This window comes from Nansenia antarctica (assembly GCF_963989245.1).
Source record: "Nansenia antarctica genome assembly, chromosome: 3".
Lineage (NCBI taxonomy): Eukaryota > Metazoa > Chordata > Actinopteri > Argentiniformes > Microstomatidae > Nansenia > Nansenia antarctica.
In genome coordinates this window covers 34,848,262-34,866,879 of record NC_137688.1, presented here as the reverse complement: position 1 = coordinate 34,866,879, position 18,618 = coordinate 34,848,262, and the positions used below count along the sequence as shown (strand labels likewise).

The 18,618-nt window shown below is 47.3% G+C and overlaps 1 protein-coding gene across 1 annotated transcript; it reads left to right on the top strand.

Annotated features, from left to right (window-relative positions):
- Window positions 1-1,040: 1,040 nt before the first annotated feature.
- dgat1a (diacylglycerol O-acyltransferase 1a) lies at window positions 1,041-17,828 on the top strand (the record flags this gene model as incomplete). The annotated part of the gene is made up of 17 exons (XM_080525845.1): window positions 1,041-1,279; window positions 4,810-4,897; window positions 8,023-8,063; window positions 9,196-9,281; window positions 9,656-9,708; window positions 9,947-10,052; window positions 10,312-10,440; window positions 10,648-10,722; window positions 13,268-13,371; window positions 13,576-13,614; window positions 13,721-13,762; window positions 14,159-14,203; window positions 14,333-14,445; window positions 14,640-14,705; window positions 14,891-14,978; window positions 15,176-15,238; window positions 17,095-17,828. 17 exons carry the CDS (start codon window positions 1,041-1,043, stop codon window positions 17,239-17,241), a joined length of 1,524 nt encoding a protein of 507 aa, XP_080381971.1. The 3' UTR covers window positions 17,242-17,828.
- Window positions 17,829-18,618: the final 790 nt, after the last annotated feature.

The window sequence follows — 18,618 nt, the reverse complement described above, 5'->3', positions numbered from 1 at the left end:
TTTTAAAATTGGCCCATTCAAAAGTCTTATCCGTCAATGACCCACCTACTTCTGCAAATCTTCTAATAAAGTTTTCAATCAATCAATCAACGTTTTCCGTTTAATTGATTAAAAATGAATTACATGTAAAAACGTATGAATTTCATTGGCTCTTCCGACTTTCAGTCGTTTTGTGAGGTGGCGGGCCGGTTGGATCAGCGGTTGTAGTTTTCCTGTTCTCACGTGATTCATCACATTATAGTTACCGTTACTTTTTTAGACGTCAGTGACCATGGTCGGGATCAAATATAAAACGTTACGGTATATTTTAATATGAAAACAAAGAAACGTCGCATCGAGGTTCACCTGAAGGAACTACAACTCCTTGAAGTCAAGTTCAAACGCCTCGATGCGATTTTTTTTTATTTTGTGGACGATCTCTGATTTCTTTGCATTATTCGAGGTCTAAAAACACAGCATTTTTTGTTATTTTGACCAGTTGTCATTTCCAGCAAATAAATGCTCTAAATGACAATCTTTTTATTCGGAATTTGGTAGAAATGTTGTCAGTAGTTTATACAATAAAACAAACATTGTCATTTTACTCAAACACATACCTTTAAATAGTAAAACCAGAGAAACTTATCATTTTTGCAGTGGTCTCTTAATATTTTCTGTTTTTTAAATATTTATAGCCTAGGTGTTTGAGTAAAATTAACATTGACAACTGGTCATAATAACAAAAAATGCAGTGTTTTCAGACCTCGAATAATGCAACAAAAAAATTCCCAGATCCTCCATCAAATTTCCCATAATTTGAATGTGAAAACCAAGAAACGTCGCATCGTGCGACGACTTACCCGAAGGAACTACAACTCCTAGAAGTCTGCGCGCCGGTTCAATTCAGGACAGCACGAGCCCCCTTTAGCCCCGCCCACAAACACTTGGCCGTCCTCCTCCATCAGCTGCGTGTTTACAACTGCGCCTCACACACGTCGTCGTCCAGGGATGTCCACAGCCCGGTAAGGCTTGTTCTGTCGGGGACAGAGGCAGCAGAAGACATGGGGGACAGAAGCGACAGAGGCGTGGGTTCCCGCCGGAGGAGGACCACCAGCTCTGGGGCCGAGCAGAACTCCAAACAGGCGAACGGGAGCAGACAGAAGAGCGGAACCGGGGACAGACCACCGCGGGAACGAGCCGCACACAGCAACGGGAAGGTGCCGGAGGAGGAGAAGGGTCGTCGCCAGGCAGCAGCCGCGTCACCGCGGGGGGACAGGAGGCATGAAGAAGACAGACTCAGGTGAGGGTGACTACCACGGGGGGACAGGAGGCATGAAGAAGACAGACTCAGGTGAGGGGGACTACCACGGGGGGACAGGAGGCATGAAGAAGACAGACTCAGGAGGGACGGGGGGACAGGAGGCATGAAGGAGACAGACTCAGGAGGGACGGGGGGACAGGAGGCATGAAGAAGACAGACTCAGGTGAGCAGGACTAGCAGCTCACCTGGCGGCAGTAGCGGGCTGTTCATCTGGACCACCGGAAGAATTCACACACACTCTGACAACATTATTATCACGACATGATCACAACATTGACATCACATCTACATTTAACATTGAAGTCATTTAGCTTGTATTAATCTCATATCTCAGCATGACATCTTGACTGAGCGACAGACCCTCTTTCTACAGGGTTGACCCTGATCCTGACCCTAACCCTAACCCTGATCCTAACCCTTACCCTAATCCTAACCATAACCATTTCTACAGGGTCACCCTATCACAGTAACATGAAACATTAAGTATAAAACACAGTCGGAGACAGATATCAATATGAACAACATCAGGGACAGGGTTAACACGCACGCACGCACATACTAGGGTGAGGCTATCTGTGTTTCATCATCCTGGAGTTGAATGTAACTTTACCCAGGATGCCCTGGGGTTAACCCTAACCCTGGACCTAACCCTGCCAACTAGGCAACGTGTCAACAATGTCTATCTGCCTGACTGCCTATCTGTCTGTCTGTCTGTCTGTCTGTCGGTCGGTATCTGCCTGTTTGCCTGTCTGTCTGTCTGTCTGTCTGTATCTGCCTGTCTGTCTATCTGCCTGTGTACCTGTCTGTCTGCCTGTCTGTCTGCCTGCCTGTCTGCCTCTGCCTGTCTGCCTGCCTGTCTATATGCCTGCCTGTCTGCCTGCCTGCCTCTCTGTCTGTCTGTCTGTCTGGCTGCCTGCCTGCCTGCCTGCCTGCCTGTCTGCCTGCCTGCCTGCCTGCCTGCCTGCCTGTCTGTCTGCATGCCTGCCTGCCTGCGTGTGTCTGTCTGTCTGTGTTTCTCAAGTCGCAGTAAAGTTCACAGGTTGTTCAACCGCACAATAATATAATAATAATATACAGCTCTGGAACAAAGAATTAAGACCACTTCAAAATGATCCGTTTCTCTGGTTTTAATATTTATAGGTAGGCCTATGTGATTGAGTAAAATGAACATTTTTGTTTTATTCTATCAACTACTGACAACATTTGTACCAAATTCCAAATAAAAATATTGTCATGACTCATTTAGAGCATTTATTTGCAGAAAATGACATGCAGTGTTTTCAGACCTCTACTAATGCAAAGAAATTATCGATCCTCCACCAAATTTCACAGTCATGCGAGACACTGTGGCTTAGGCCTCTCCAGGTCTCTGTCTAACCATTAGGCAAAGCTGAAAATTGGACTCATCAGAGAAGATGACCTTACTCCAGTCCTCCACAGTCCAATCCTCATGGTCTTTTGCAAACCTCAGTCTGGCTCTTCTTTGCTTCTCATTGATGAAGGGCGTTTTCTTAGCTTTGAACGACTTCAGCCCTGCCCCAAGGAACCTGTTTGGAGCCGCCCTCGCTGTGCACTTCACCCCAGCTGCTGTTTGCCATTTTTTTCGGCTACGTTCACATTGCAGTGAAATGTGACCCAAATCCGATTTCTTTTGCCGACACGCGACTCAGGTCTGATTTATGCATGACCGTGTGAACAGCGCAAGTCACATGAAATCTGACTTTTTTAAATCCGACCTGTGTCGCGTTCAGAGGTGGTATTATATCGGATACATATCTGATATTTAGCAACGCGCCCGCCGTCTGAATTGTCAAGTCGCGTTTAATGCGACCTTTACGTCACTCTAGCAGGGTTGCCAGATGGGATTGACAATTTAAAGCCTAACCAGCCCATAACCGCTAAATCCAGTAGCCCATTCGGCGGTAACCCGCCCCATCTGGCAACCCTGCACTCTAGACGCAACTGCTCATATTATATCTTGCTCATATCTTTACCGGCTTCCACTGCACAAAAACTTGAAAATGAAACCGGTTGTAACATGTTATCCTATATATGTTATCCTATATATTATATATCATAAATCTAGATATACTTGCAATATACAGAGTAGACCTGTATCCTACAAAGAGACTTAAGGCCAATGCACACGGCGTGCGATTTTGTCGCACCGCGATTCCATTGTTTTGAATGAGACAATGCACACGGCATGCAATGCGATATTGTCGCACGACAACATTCGATTCTCAATTCACACCACCGAAGTCGGACCAGGCAGGCTGAGAATCGAATGTTGTCGTGCGACAAAATCGCACGCCGTGTGCATTGGCCTTTAGATTTAGTAATCTAAAAACTAATTAGACCCCTATACTTTATTTTATTTTATTTTTTGTTTCTTTTTATTTTACTACTCGATCTTTTCAGTTTGTAAAGCGTCTTTGAGTGTCTAGAAAAACACTATATAAGTCTAATGTATTATTATTATTATTATTATTATTATCATTATTATTATTATTATTATCATTATTATTATTATCATTATTATCCTTGGTGACTTCTGTAAACAGTGCGCTGCGCGTGACATCCTGACGTCATTGTTATTGTCCTTCTGCGCATGCCGGTCTGTTCAGGGCCGTGGAATATTCACACTAGTCAATGTAGGTCAAATAAAGGTCACATTTTAAAAGTCATGTGAACTGCCAAACAAAAAAATTGGATCTGTGTAAAAATTCTGAATTGAGCATCAAGACCTGCCGTGTGAACGAAGCCTTTGATTCTTTTTGACTTGATGTCATCTTACGGTTGTTGAGTGACATTCAAATGAGTTGGCGGTCATCCCGGTCAGTGGAGAGTCGTTTTCAAACTCTGCCGGTCTGTTAGCTTTGTTGTCCCCAAAGTCTGCTGCTTGACCTTGTTCTTATAAACTGCCATCTTTGAAAATGTAAGGATGGAAGCTAAAGACAGAATTGAACCCTTCTTTTCATTCTTTTTTTACAAGAGGATACTGATGACCACAGCAGTGTTTTTTCTACTTTTCCTTGTTAAATAAGATTTGGTTCAGATGATCACCTAATCAGTACCATAAAGCAGAATGAGGTGTGACTGTGTTTCAACAGACACTGCAATGGAATGGCTGCCATACATGTAGAGATGCTGATTTAAGAAATATTTGGAGTGGTCTCTTAATATTTTTCAGAGCTCTATATAATAATAATAATAATAATAATAAAAATACATAATAATCCTGAGGGAAGTTCAGCCTGAGATACAGAAGACATGACTAACTAACGCTCTGCCTGTCTCCCTCCTGTCTCCCTGTCTCTCCCCTGTCTCCCCTCATCGCTCCCCTCATCGCCCCCCTGTCTCCTCCCTGTCTCCCCCGTCTTTCAACCCCCTGTCTCCCGGTCTCCCCCCTTACCCCCTGTCTCCCCCCTTACCCCCTGTCTACCCCCTGTCTCCCCCCTTACCCCCTGTCTCCCCGTCTCCCCCCCTACACCCTGTCTCCCCCCCAGATGTCACACTAGACAGGAGTCTCTCCTCAGCTCCGCCAGCGGCTACAGCAACTACAGAGGTGTCCTCAACTGGTGTGTCGTCATGCTGGTGAGACTCTCTCTGTCTCTCACTCTCTCTCTCTCACTCTCTCTCTCACTCTCTCTCTCTCTCTGTCTCTCACTCTCTCTCACTCTCTCTCTCTCACTCTCTCTCTCACTCTCTCTCTCTCTCACTCACTCTCTCTGTCTCTCTCTCTGTCTCTATCTCTCTCTCTCACTCTCTCTCTCTCTGTCTCTCACTCTCTCTCTCTGTCTCTCACTCTCTCTCTCACTCTCTCACTCTCTCTCTCTGTCTCTTTATCTCTCTCTCTGTCTGTCTCTCTCTCTCTCTCTCTGTCTCTCTGTCTCTCTGTCTCTGTCTGTCTCTCTCTCACTCTCTCACTCTCACTCTCTCTCTCTCTCTCTCTCTCTCTCTCTCTCTCTCTCTCTCTCTCTCTCTCTCTCTCTCTCTCTCTCTCTCTCTCTCTCTCTCTCTCTCACTTGTGTTTAGGGTACTTAGGGTGTGGTGGTGTTGGTGGACTTCAGCCAGAGAACCATGTCCCAGTAACCTTTGCTCTGCTCTGGCCAACACACACACACACACACACACACACACACACACACAGTCTACCCCCAACAGTGTACAAGTCTACAACAGTCTACAACAGTCTACTCTCAACAGTCAACATTCTGCCGTTGTTTCAGAATGGAACTGCAGTTAGAATACCATGTGACCAGCCTGCAGTTGGGCCAGATATCTGTGTGTGTGTGTGTGTGTGTGTGTGTGTGTGTGTGTGTGTGTGTGTGTGTGTGTGTGTGTGTGTGTGTGTGTGTGTGTGTGTGTGTGTGTGTGTGTGTGTGTGTGTGTGTGTGTGTGTGTGTGTGTGTGTGTGTGTGTGTGTGTGTGTGGTGGGGCGGGGGGGGGGCAAGCCAAGGCAAGTTTATTTGTATAGCACATTTCATACAACAGGAGCAATTCAAAGTGCTTTAAATACATTATTAATACAGCAAGAGGAGCATAGTAAGAAAATAAAAATGACTACAATAGTTAATGGATAAAAGACATTGATATAAGTGTTTGTGTTTAATCATAACTGCTGCAAAACATGAAGATTTTTAGCTTAGATTTAAATATAGAAAATAGAATTTGGGCCTGCTGCACCATGTTTTGTTTTTACTCTTGGAATGATTAGCTGATTAGTCTCAGCTGACCTTAGGGGCCTTGCTGGAATATAGGGTGGGAGGAGATCTGATATGTATTTTGGTCCAAGACCATTTTGGGATTTGTATGCAATTAGGAGTACTTTGAATTCAATTCTCTGAGAGACTGGTAGGGATCTCAGGATTGGTGTAATGTGTTCAAACGTCTTAGTTTTTGTTAAGACCCTAGCAGCGGCGTTTTGGATGAGCTGCAGCTTCGATAGGCCTGTTAGTAGACCATTACAATAATCAAGTCTACTCGAGACAAATGCATGGATGAGTTTTACAAAGTTGCCAATGGAGACATAATAGCTTCTGTCCAGGAGGTAAAATCTAAACCAGTTTAAGGCAGTGCCTGAAAGTCCAGGTTTTTAGTCTATCTATTAGAATGTTGTGGTCTACAGTGTCAAAGGCCGTGCTAAGGTCTAGTAGTACCAAAATGGAGATTTTTCCGGAGTCGGTGTTCGCACAAATGTTATTAAGGACCTTAATAAGAGCCGTTTCAGTGCTATGTAGGGGGCCTGGTTGAAAGCCATCAAAGAGATAATTCAGGGTCAAATAATTGCTAAGTTGTTCGTGGGCAGCTATTTAAATTATTTTTCCTATACTGAAAAGGTTTGATATGGGTCTGTAGTTATTCAGTACAATGGGTCTAGGCTGTTCTTTTTTTAGTGAAGGCTTTATAACTGCAGTTTTCAGGGTTTCAGGGAAAACTCCTGATGAAAGGGAAGTGTTCATAATTTGTATTAGTTCACCTGGCTGACACACAGCTAGATATGTTTTTTAAAAAGCTTGTTGGCAGGATATCAAGGGCACAGGTGGATGGTTTAAGATGATTGTGATATGTGATATGATTGTGTGTTATCTATAGTGCAGTAGGTTGTTGATAATAGCCCTGCTAGACTTTGACCTGAAGGTAGGAGAGCAGTGTGTGTGTTTGTGTGTGTGTGTGTGTGTGTGTGTGTGTGTGTGTGTGTGTGTGTGTCGTACAGTTCCTCTACTGTTAACAGCATTGTGATCGCTAGTCCAGCAGAGACATGTTCTTATGATGACTGATGTTAGGGTTATGACGTGTTCTTATGATTCTCTTACTTTAAACAAATGTATGTTGGAAGTCGCTTTGGATAAAGGCGTCTGCTAAATGTCTAAAAATTAAATGTCCTCTCCTCTTCTGACCTCTCCTGAACCCTCCTCTCCTCTCCTCTCTTGACCTCTCCTCTCCTGAACCCTCCTCTCCTCTCCTCTCCTCTCCTGACCTCTCCTCTCCTCTCCTCTCCTGACCTCTCCTCTCCTCTGCTCTCCTCTCCTCTCCTGACCTCTCCTCACCCTCTCCTCTCCTCTCCTGACCTCTCCTCTCCTGACCTCTCCTCTCCTGACCTCTCCTCCCCCTCTCCTCTCCTCTCCTGACCTCTCCTCTCCTGACCTCTCCTCTCCTGACCTCTCCTCTCCTGACCTCTCCTCCCCCTCTCCTCTCCTCCCCCTCTCCTCTCCTGACCTCTCCTCTCCTGACCTCTCCCCCTCTCCTCTCCTCTCCTGACCTCTCCTCTCCTCCCCCTCTCTTCTCCTGACCTCTCCTCTCCTGACCTCTCCTCTCCCTCTCCTCTCCTGACTTCTACCCTCCTCTCCTGACCTCTCCTCTCCACCCCTCCCCCTTTCCTCTTCGCCTCCTCTCCTCTACTCTAATCTCTCCTCTCCACTCCTCCCCCTCTCCTCTCCTCCTCTCCTCTCATCTCCTCTCCTCTCCACTCCCCCCCCTCTCCTCTCCTCTCCTCTCCTCTCATCTCCTCTCCTCTCCTGACCTCTCATCTCATCTCCTCTCCTCTCCTCTCCTCTCCTGACCTCTCATCTCCTCTCCTCTCCTCTCCTCTCCTGACCTCTCATCTCCTCTCATCTCCTCTCATCTCCTCTCCTCTCCTCTCCTCTCCTCTCCTCTCCTCTCCTCTCCTCTCCTGACCTCTCCTCTCATCTCCTCTCCTCTCCTCTCCTCTTCTGCAGGTGTTGAGTAATGCACGGCTCTTCCTGGAGAATCTTATTAAGTAAGAACCAGCCTCACACTAACCAGCTGACATGGAGGACTGGACTAACCCTAACCAGCTGACCTGGAGGACTGACTGGTTCACTGACTGACTGACTGACTGGTTGACTGACTGACTGGTTCACTGACTGACTGACTGACTGGTTCACTGACTGACTGACTGGCTGACTGGTTCACTGACTGACTGGTTCACTGACTGACTGACTGACTGACTGACTGACTGGTTCACTGACTGACTGACTGACTGACTGACTGGTTCACTGACTGACTGACTGACTGACTGACTGACTGGTTGACTGACTGACTGACTGACTGGTTTACTGAGTGATTGGTTGACTGACTGACTGACTGACTGACTGACTGACTGACTAACTGATTGACTGACTGACTGGTTGACTGACTGGTTGACTGACTGACTGACTGTTGACTGACTGGTTGACTGACTGGTTGATTGATTGCATGGTGCATCATGTTCCTGAAGAGGAATGTCTCTCCACTAGTTGCTGAACACCCTCCCCCTCTCCCACTCCCTCCTCCCTCCCCCTCTCCCTCCCCCTCTCCCTCCCCCTCTCCCTCCCCCTCTCCCTCCCCCTCTCCCTCCCCCTCTCCCACTCCCTCCTCCCTCCCCCTCTCCCTCCCCCTCTCCCTCCCCCTCTCCCTCCCCCTCTCCCTCCCCCTCTCCCTCCCCCTCTCCCTCCCCCTCTCCCTCCCCCTCTCCCACTCCCTCCTCCCTCCCCCTCTCCCTCCCCCTCTCCCTCCCCCTCTCCCTCCCCCTCTCCCTCCCCCTCTCCCTCCCCCTCTCCCTCCCCCTCTCCCTCCCCCTCTCCCTCCCCCTCTCCCACTCCCTCCTCCCTCCCCCTCTCCCTCCCCCTCTCCCTCCCCCTCTCCCTCCCCCTCTCCCTCCCCCTCTCCCTCCCCCTCTCCCTCCCCCTCTCCCTCCCCCTCTCCCACTCCCTCCTCCCTCCCCCTCTCCCTCCCCCTCTCCCTCCCCCTCTCCCTCCCCCTCTCCCTCCCCCTCTCCCACTCCCTCCTCCCTCCCCCTCTCCCTCCCCCTCTCCCTCCCACTCCCTCCTCCCTCCTTCCTCTCCCCCATCCTTTATCCTAACCCTGTACCTCTTTAACCTCTTTAACAGGTATGGAATACTGGTGGACCCCATCCAGGTGGTGTCTCTGTTCCTGAAGGACCCCTATAGCTGGCCTGGCCCCTGCCTGATCATAGGTAGGACCCCTATAGCTGGCCTGGCCCCTGCCTGGTCATAGGTAGGACCCCTATCTGTGGAACCAGGAGACATCACCTGCCTCCCCCAGCCTCCCCATGTGTTCTACCTCCCACAGCCTCCCCTGGTGTTCTACCACCACCAGCCTCCCCTGGTGTTCTACCTCCCCCAGCCTCCCCTGGTGTTCTACATCCCCCAGCCTCCCCTGGTGTTCTACCTCCCCCAGCCTCCCCTGGTGTTCTACCTCCACCAGCCTCCCCTGGTGTTTGTCAGTTTGTGTCAGACTGTAACGATGTTGTATAAATATGACACATAACGTGTGTGTTTGTGTGTGTGTGTGTGTGTGTGTGTGTGTGTGTGTGTGTGTGTGTTACAGTCTCCAACATGTTTGTGATAGTGGCACTATACACAGAGAGGAAACTGGCTGTGGTGAGTCTGATTCGTTAAGAGCTGAGAGAATATGATGTGTGTGTGTGTGTTGTGTTAGAGTGCATTTGTGTGTGTGTGTGTGTGTGTGTGTGTGTGTGTGTGTGTGTGTGTTGTGTTAGTGTGTGTGTTAGTGTGTGTGCTAGTGGGTGTGTGTGTGTGTATGTGTGTTGTGTTAGAATGTGTGTGTGTGTGTGTGTGTGTTAGGGTTAACTCTGACGGTAGTTTAACGTCTCCTCAGGGCTCCATCTCAGAAACCACCGGAACCTTCCTCCACGTCTTCAACCTGGCGGCCATCTTGTGTTTCCCAGCAGCCACTGTGCTTATGTTGACCTCCATGACCCCATGTAAGAGATGATGATGACGAAGATATGTGAAGACACACACACACACACACCCCGAGTTAACAGATGTAATGAGTTCTCAGTTGAGAACTTAATAACAAGGTGTGTGTGATGGTGTTGTCCCTGTGTTGACCAAGGTCAGGGTTAGGGTCGGGGTCAGCTGTATGTAGCTAATACTACACAGCTCTATCTGGGACAATATGCCTATCACAGGGTCAGGGTCAGGGTCAGGGTTTGACGGTGTGGTTCCTGTGTTGGCCAGTTGGGGGCGTGTTTTCCCTGGCCGTCTACACCATCCTCTTCCTCAAGGTCATCTCCTACAAAGACGTGAACCGCTGGAGCCGAGAGATACGCCACGCTCAGGCCAGCACGCTGCCACGCTCACACTCCTGTACGTACACACACACACACACACACACAAAGATGTGTTAATGGCTCATACAAGTGTTATCACAGACGTTTAGATGTGCGCCACCACCGGCACCTGCTGGCTGGACAGAGCCACTGCAGTCTAAAATCTGACTTCATTTTCCTCCTCCTCCTCCACCAATTCCTCCTCCTCCCCTTCCTTCTACCCCCCCCCCCCCCTCTCCCTCAGGTCCAGATATCTCCAGGGCCAATGGGAGCATGGTGCATGCCCACGTGACCTACCCAGGGAACCTCACACACCGAGGTGAGAGGTCACCAGAATAATCACCTGTCACTATGACAACCAGACCAGAATCTATCTACTTATCTATATACTATATATAAATAAACTAGGTACTATATATAGTATATCTATCTATCTATGTACTGTATCTATATATGTGTGGTGGCCTGGGAAAACCCTTCACATGGTGGCATTTTGACATTTCCATTTTTTAATATTTCCATAAATTAGAAGTTCTCAGCTATTCATAACTGGTTGAATGACTGAGATAGCCCTTTATTTTAAAAGTTAGAGAAATGCTGCCCCCGACCCCTTTCTCCTCCGGGTCGGGGGAGGAGCCTATGCAGATCGGCCGGTCTCGTTTGTCTGCTTGTGATGCGATGTTAGTCTGCTCGCCTCGTCGGTATGCGAGGGACAGATCCATTTGTGTGTCTTCTAGTTAAGATGTTATTACTTTATGCTTATTGTGAGCATCAGTAAACTGGCAATAACACAGGTGGAAGTATCGTCTCTCCTTTCGCTCATGTGTGCGTGCGTTGCTTAACTGAGAATGAGACACGTTCGTTGTTTCGCTAGCAAACTACCCACCACAAAAACATAAAAATAAGTACTTTCTCTTTTGTTTTCTTAAAATGTTTATTCACCATAATGTAGTATGGAGTTCAAAGTACTAGAATACCACATAATATCAAAATCGCCAAAATCGCGATTTCCATCTATTTTTGGTCTTTGCCACAAACGAACGCCAGCGACATCCGACGGGTTTTCCCAGGCCACCACACATATAGTATATGTATCTATGTACTACATCTATATATACTACAGTGTTTCCTCTATATGCATTAATTTGTGGCGGGCCGTTACAATATGTTACAATTTTGCAATTAACCTCGTTGTTTGTATTCGCACTGCAATCGAGACTGAATCGCTCTCAACAGGCACGCGGCGCGAGGCGACGCGCTTGCAAAACAGTTTTGTGATTTCGCGGGACATTTGGATTTCAGGAAATCACTCTCCTTTCTCTCTCTCTTCTCCCATCGCCGGTGTCTTTAATCCCGTATCCTAATCGAAAATGCAACATCATCAGCGACGATTGTGGGTTATTGCATTTACTGCTGTTCTCTGGTTCATGTTCTTATACCAGTGCTCAGTATACAAGTATTTTAATGAACATTCGTAATGTAGTCTCTGATGTTCATGGTTAACTAAATCAGCTTATTTTGTGAAACAAATAATGTTCCCGCTAATGGGTTAACCAAGCAGCCTCGCACCTAACGCTAGCTTCGAACTATTCATAGCATAAACGTTGATAAATGTCATAAACGACACAGTATTGGCAGGGGGAAAGAAGGGGAGTCACATTTTGATTGACAACGGATTTACATGCTGGAAAAACATGCAGCTAAAATTCAGGGAACATTTGGACAATAAGAGACACAAGGTGTGGTCGCATGGTCTAATTACAGGGCAAAATGCGCGGGGCAAAAATAATCTATTGCCTCTCAAATCATCACGAACAGAACGGCGGAGGTACATGGGTACATGTCGCTGTCATCAAAGGTAAGAATTGGTTTTCTTTAACTCAGCTGATGCATTACCTTGCTGCTGGTTGTTTACCGAATCTGTCACACTGTGATTTTACTTGTGTAAACAGTTTGTGAGTAACGTTAGTCGGTTTTGTGCGTGTACTCTCATGTAGGCCTACTTCGTATTGATGAGCTGATGATCTTTCATTGTGTGTGTGTGTGTGTGTGTGTGTGTGTATGTATGTATGTGACTGTCAGTCACAAGTTTATATTCTACGGATGTTGTTCAGTGCTGTATGCGCGTTCCATGTGTACTCTACTCTTGTGTACTTCATATTCGATGAGCTGATTATCTCTCGTGTACTTCATATTCGGTGAGCTGATGATCTTTCTGTATGTGTCAGTGTCTTGGGCGTATCGGTCAGTCACATGTATATTATACGGTAACCAATGTTCAGTGCTGTATGCGCATGTTCTGCTGCAGCTGTAGGAGATAATTTGGTATTTGATCACCTTCTATATAAAATCACCTGCTCGGCTTTAATGACTTAACCTCTATTTAAAAAAAAAATAATGTTGCCACCCTCTAGTTTTTGGTGAAATTACGTCTTTGTTTTGAGCGCCTGTGCGCGTTTCATGCGCGTGCACGCGCTCTATCTATCTATTTACTATATCTATCTATCTATAATATATACAGACTTCATATTATGTCACTGTCACTAGACTAGACTATGTCACAATGTGCTGGTTTTATTCTCCTCACCTCCCCTCCCCTCCTCCCCTCCCCTCCCCTCCTCTCCTCCCCTCCCCTCCCCTCCTCTCCTCTCCTCCCCTCCGCTCCTCTCCTCTCCCCCCCTCCTCTCCTCTCCTCTTCTCTCCTCTCCTCTCCCCTCCTCTCCTCCCCTCCTCTCCTCCCCTCCCCTCCTCTCCTCTCCTCTCCTCTCCCCTCCTCTCTCCTCCCCTCCTCTCCTCTCCCCTCCTCTCTCCTCCTCTCCCCTCCTCCTCTCCTCTCCCCTCCTGTCCTCTCCTCTCTTCTTCAGATATCTACTACTTCATCTTCGCTCCAACTCTCTGCTATGAGCTGAACTTCCCCCGGTCGCCACGGATACGGAAGAGCTTCCTGCTCAGACGACTGTTTGAAATGGTGAGACACACACACACACACACACACATACATACATACACTCACTGAGACTCACCTGTTTGAAATGGTGAGACACACACACACACACACACACACACACACACACACATACATACATACACTCACTGAGACTCACCTGTTTGAAATGGTGAGACACACACACACACACACCCTCTCCTCTAACTGTTGTTGTTGATGTTCCAGCTGTTCTTCATGCAGCTGCTGGTGGGGCTGATACAGCAGGTATGTCATCATCACCCATCACCATGACAACCGCACCATGACAACCAACATCAGACTAAGCCTGTATTGCAGCTGTGTGTCTGACACACCCCTCTGTCTGTTGCAGTGGATGGTTCCAACCATCCAGAACTCCATGAAGCCCCTCCAGGTAACCCCGCCCCCTTTCTGGACTGACCCATTTAACTCTACTGGGGGGAGACTGTGTCTCCTGGTCTAACCCATTTAACTCTACTGGGGGGACACTGTGGATGCGTTCGTAAATATGCTCTCTGAGAGCGCCGGAGCGCACCCAGGGTGCCTCGGAAATTCAGAGTGCGCAGTGCGCCCCCATGCGAAAATTCAGAGCACTGCGCTCTGAAATGTTTGTCTGAGTGTCTGAACATTCCAATCTAAAAATGCCGGAGCAAGTTGTTGCAAAATGTTATGGTTGCGGCTTGATTGGTACTCTAGAGAGTATTATTCAACACGCATCTACGTGTAACAAAACAGGTAATAATCATGTTTATACATGGGATGTATGTGTGTGCGTGTGTGTGTGTGGTAGGACATGGATTTTTCCAGGATGATGGAGCGACTGCTGAAACTGGCTGTGAGTACAACACACACACACACAATACCATGTTCATGTTACTCCACACTGCCCTCATAGTACAAGGTTCTCCCCTCCTCTCCTCTCTCTTCCCATCCCGTCCCCTCTTCTCCTCTCCTCCCCATTCAGGTCCCTAACCACCTGATCTGGTTGGGCTTCTTCTATTGGTTCTTTCACTCTTCCATGAACTTTGTAGCCGAGCTGATGCAGTTTGGAGACCGAGAATTCTACAAAGACTGGTGGTGAGTGTGTGTGTGTGTGTGTGTGTGTGTGTGTGTGTGTGTGTGTGTGTGTGTGTGTGTGTGTATGTGTGTGTATGTGTGTGTGTGAGTGTGTGTGTGTGTGTGTGGGGGGGGGTGGTGGTGTCTGAGGCATGTGCGTGTATGTGTGCGTGCGTCTGTGTCTGTCTGTGTCTCTCTAACTTTCTCTCTTTTAGGAACTCTGAGACCATCACCTACTTCTGGGCCAACTGGAACATCCCTGTTCACAAGTGGTGTCTGAGGTGAGTCACTGTTAGCCTAGCCTAGCCTACCCTATCCTATCCTAGCCTAGCCTAGCCTAGCGGTTCACAAATGGTGTCTGAGATGAGTTACTGTTAGCCTAGCCTCCTAGCTTAGCAGTTCACAAGTTAAGCTCTAGTTGATTGTCTAATTACAGGGTTGTTGTTGATGTTGTTGTGTCCTCCAGACACTTCTACAAGCCCATCCTGAGGAGGGGCGTGAACAAGATCATCGCTCAGACCGCCGTCTTCCTGGTCTCTGCCTTCTTTCACGAGGTTGGCGTGGAACCATGATGTCATACAACACACGCAATTAAACTCTGACTTTATTGAAGAGGAAAACTTTTTGAATATTAGATTCAACATCACAACCTGTGTGTGTGTGTGTGTGTGTGTGTGTGTGTGTGTGTGAGAGAGAGAGAGAGAGAGAGAGAGAGAGATACACCCTAACAGCCTGTCTCTCTGTGGTTCAGTACCTGGTCAGCATTCCTCTGAAGATGTTCCGTCTGTGGGCGTTTGGAGGCATGATGGCTCAGGTCAGATCTCCTCTCCACTCTTCTATCAGCCTGACCCCTGACCCTAACACACACTACTATCAGCCTGACCCCTGACCCTAACACACTCTTCTATCAGTGTAACCCCTGACCTTAACACACTCTTCTATCAGCGTAACCCCTGACCCTAACACACTCTTCTATCAGCGTAACCCCTGACCCTAACACACTCTTCTATCAGCGTAACCCCTGACCCTAACACACTCTTCTATCAGCGTAACCCCTGACTCTAACACACTCTTCTATCAGCGTAACCCCTGACCCTAACACACTCTTCTATCAGCGTAACCCCTGACCCTAACACACTCTTCTATCAGCGTAACCCCTGACCCTAACACACTCTTCTATCAGCCTAACCCCTGACCCTAACACACTCTTCTATCAGCCTAACCCCTGACCCTAACACACTCTTCTATCAGCCTAACCCCTGACCCTAACACACTCTTCTATCAGCCTGACCCCTGACCCTAACACACTCTTCTATCAGCCTGACCCCTGACCCTAACACACTCTTCTATCAGTGTAACCCCTGACCCTAACACACTCTTCTATCAGTGTAACCCCTGACCCTAACACACTCTTCTATCAGCGTAACCCCTGACCCTAACACACTCTTCTATCAGTGTAACCCCTGACCCTAACACACTCTTCTATCAGCGTAACCCCTGACCCTAACACACTCTTCTATCAGTGTAACCCCTGACCCTAACACACTCTTCTATCAGTGTAACCCCTGACCCTAACACACTCTTCTATCAGCGTAACCCCTGACCCTAACACACTCTTCTATCAGTGTAACCCCTGACCCTAACACACTCTTCTATCAGTGTAACCCCTGACCCTAACACACTCTTCTATCAGCCTAACCCCTGACCCTAACACACTCTTCTATCACCCTGACCCCTGACCCTAACACACTCTTCTATCAGCCTGACTCCTGACCCTAACACACTCTTCTATCAGTGTAACCCCTGACCCTAACACACTCTTCTATCAGCCTAACCCCTGACCCTAACACACTCTTCTATCAGTGTAACCCCTGACCCTAACACACTCTTCTATCAGCCTAACCCCTGACCCTAACACACTCTTCTATCACCCTGACTCCTGACCCTAACACACTCTTCTATCAGCGTAACCCCTGACCCTAACACACTCTTCTATCAGCGTAACCCCTGACCCTAACACACTCTTCTATCAGCGTAACCCCTGACCCTAACACACTCTTCTATCAGTGTAACCCCTGACCCTAACACACTCTTCTATCAGTGTAACCCCTGACCCTAACACACTCTTCTATCAGCGTAACCCCTGACCCTAACACACTCTTCTATCAGTGTAACCCCTGACCCTAACACACTCTTCTATCAGTGTAACCCCTGACCCTAACACACTCTTCTATCAGCCTAACACACTCTTCTATCACCCTGACCCCTGACCCTAACACACTCTTCTATCAGCCTGACTCCTGACCCTAACACACTCTTCTATCAGTGTAACCCCTGACCCTAACACACTCTTCTATCAGTGTAACCCCTGACCCTAACACACTCTTCTATCAGCCTAACCCCTGACCCTAACACACTCTTCTATCAGTGTAACCCCTGACCCTAACACACTCTTCTATCAGCCTAACCCCTGACCCTAACACACTCTTCTATCACCCTGACTCCTGACCCTAACACACTCTTCTATCAGCGTAACCCCTGACCCTAACACACTCTTCTATCAGCGTAACCCCTGACCCTAACACACTCTTCTATCAGCCTCTATTCTAGAACTGTCTTCTTTCTTTTCTTTCAACGTTGTTCTTCCTGCTTCCTGTCTTCTGCCCTCAGATTCCCCTGGCCATCTTCGTGGGCCGCTACCTGAGAGGTAACTATGGCAACGCCGCCGTGTGGATCTCGCTGATCATTGGCCAGCCGATTGCCGTGCTGATGTACGTCCACGACTACTACGTCCTCCACTACGAGTCTTCAACGTGATGTGATATCAAACGTGAGCCACTGGGCCTCTGTGATGTCATCAACGTGAGCCACTGGGGCCGTAGCCGAGGAGAGAGACTCTAAACGACAGGAGGTTTTGTGAGCGACCATTAGGATGTTTATTTTGAAAGGGAAACGTGGAAGAGAGAGACAGTGTTATTGTTGATGAGTCACTGGCCAGCCAATGCTACAGAAACACTTCTCGGTCTTTCTTACTTGAATAGTTGACCTACTATTATGATGAGTGCTGTTGTCATGCCTTCATGCCTCTGATGCCTTCTGAGTCTCACAGCCAGATATGTTGTGTACTGTGGTTACTATGATGATGTACTGTGGTTACTATGGTGATGTACTGTGTGTCTTTTAGTTTTTTATGTTGCACTTTTTATTTTATTTTTATAAATCAGTTTATTGAAATTTTCCAAACAGAATAAATAAACAATACAATAACATTTGGTAAATACAAGTGACAAAGCAATAGTGCAAGTTTGCACTTATGATTTAAACCAAATCTGTTGTATGTAGATAGATTTATTATTTCATTGTGTAATCAGTTTGGCATGCTGTTTCCCAGGCAACCACAGGATGAGACAGATCCTCTGAACGTCTGAATCAGAGCAGGAAAATGATGTCAGTTTGGCGTCATTAATATTTCTGTTAGTGGTTTGAGACGACCATCCCAGCAATAATTACTATGAACCATATTGATTGTATTGATTACCTTGATTGTATTTCTTACTCTGATTGCATTGATTACTTTGATTGTATTGTCTGTGTTGTGGTACAAATAGAGACATCTGACAGAGAAGCTCCCGCCTCTTTCATTCACTGTCCAATAACAGGTGGTTTAGGGGGCGTGTCCTCTAGCGGTGTAAGGACACTCGACAGGCCTCCTCTGTGTTATTACAACCTTTCTCTGTGTGTTATAACAACCTTTCTCTGTGTGTTATAACAACCTTTCTCTGTGTGTTATAATAACCCTCCTCTGTGTGTTATAACAACCCTCCTCTGTGTGTTATAATAACCCTCCTCTGTGTGTTATAACAACCCTCCTCTGTGTGTTATAATAACCCTCCTCTGTGTTATAACAACCTTTCTCTGTGTGTTATAATAACCCTCCTCTGTGTGTTATAACAACCCTCCTCTGTGTGTTATAATAACCCTCCTCTGTGTGTTATAACAACCCTCCTCTGTGTGTTATAACAACCCTCCTCTGTGTGTTATAACAACCCTCCTCTGTGTGTTATAATAACCCTCCTCTGTGTTATAACAACCTTTCTCTGTGTGTTATAACAACCCTCCTCTGTGTGTTATAATAACCCTCCTCTGTGTGTTATAACAACCCTCCTCTGTGTGTTATAACAACCCTCTGTGTTA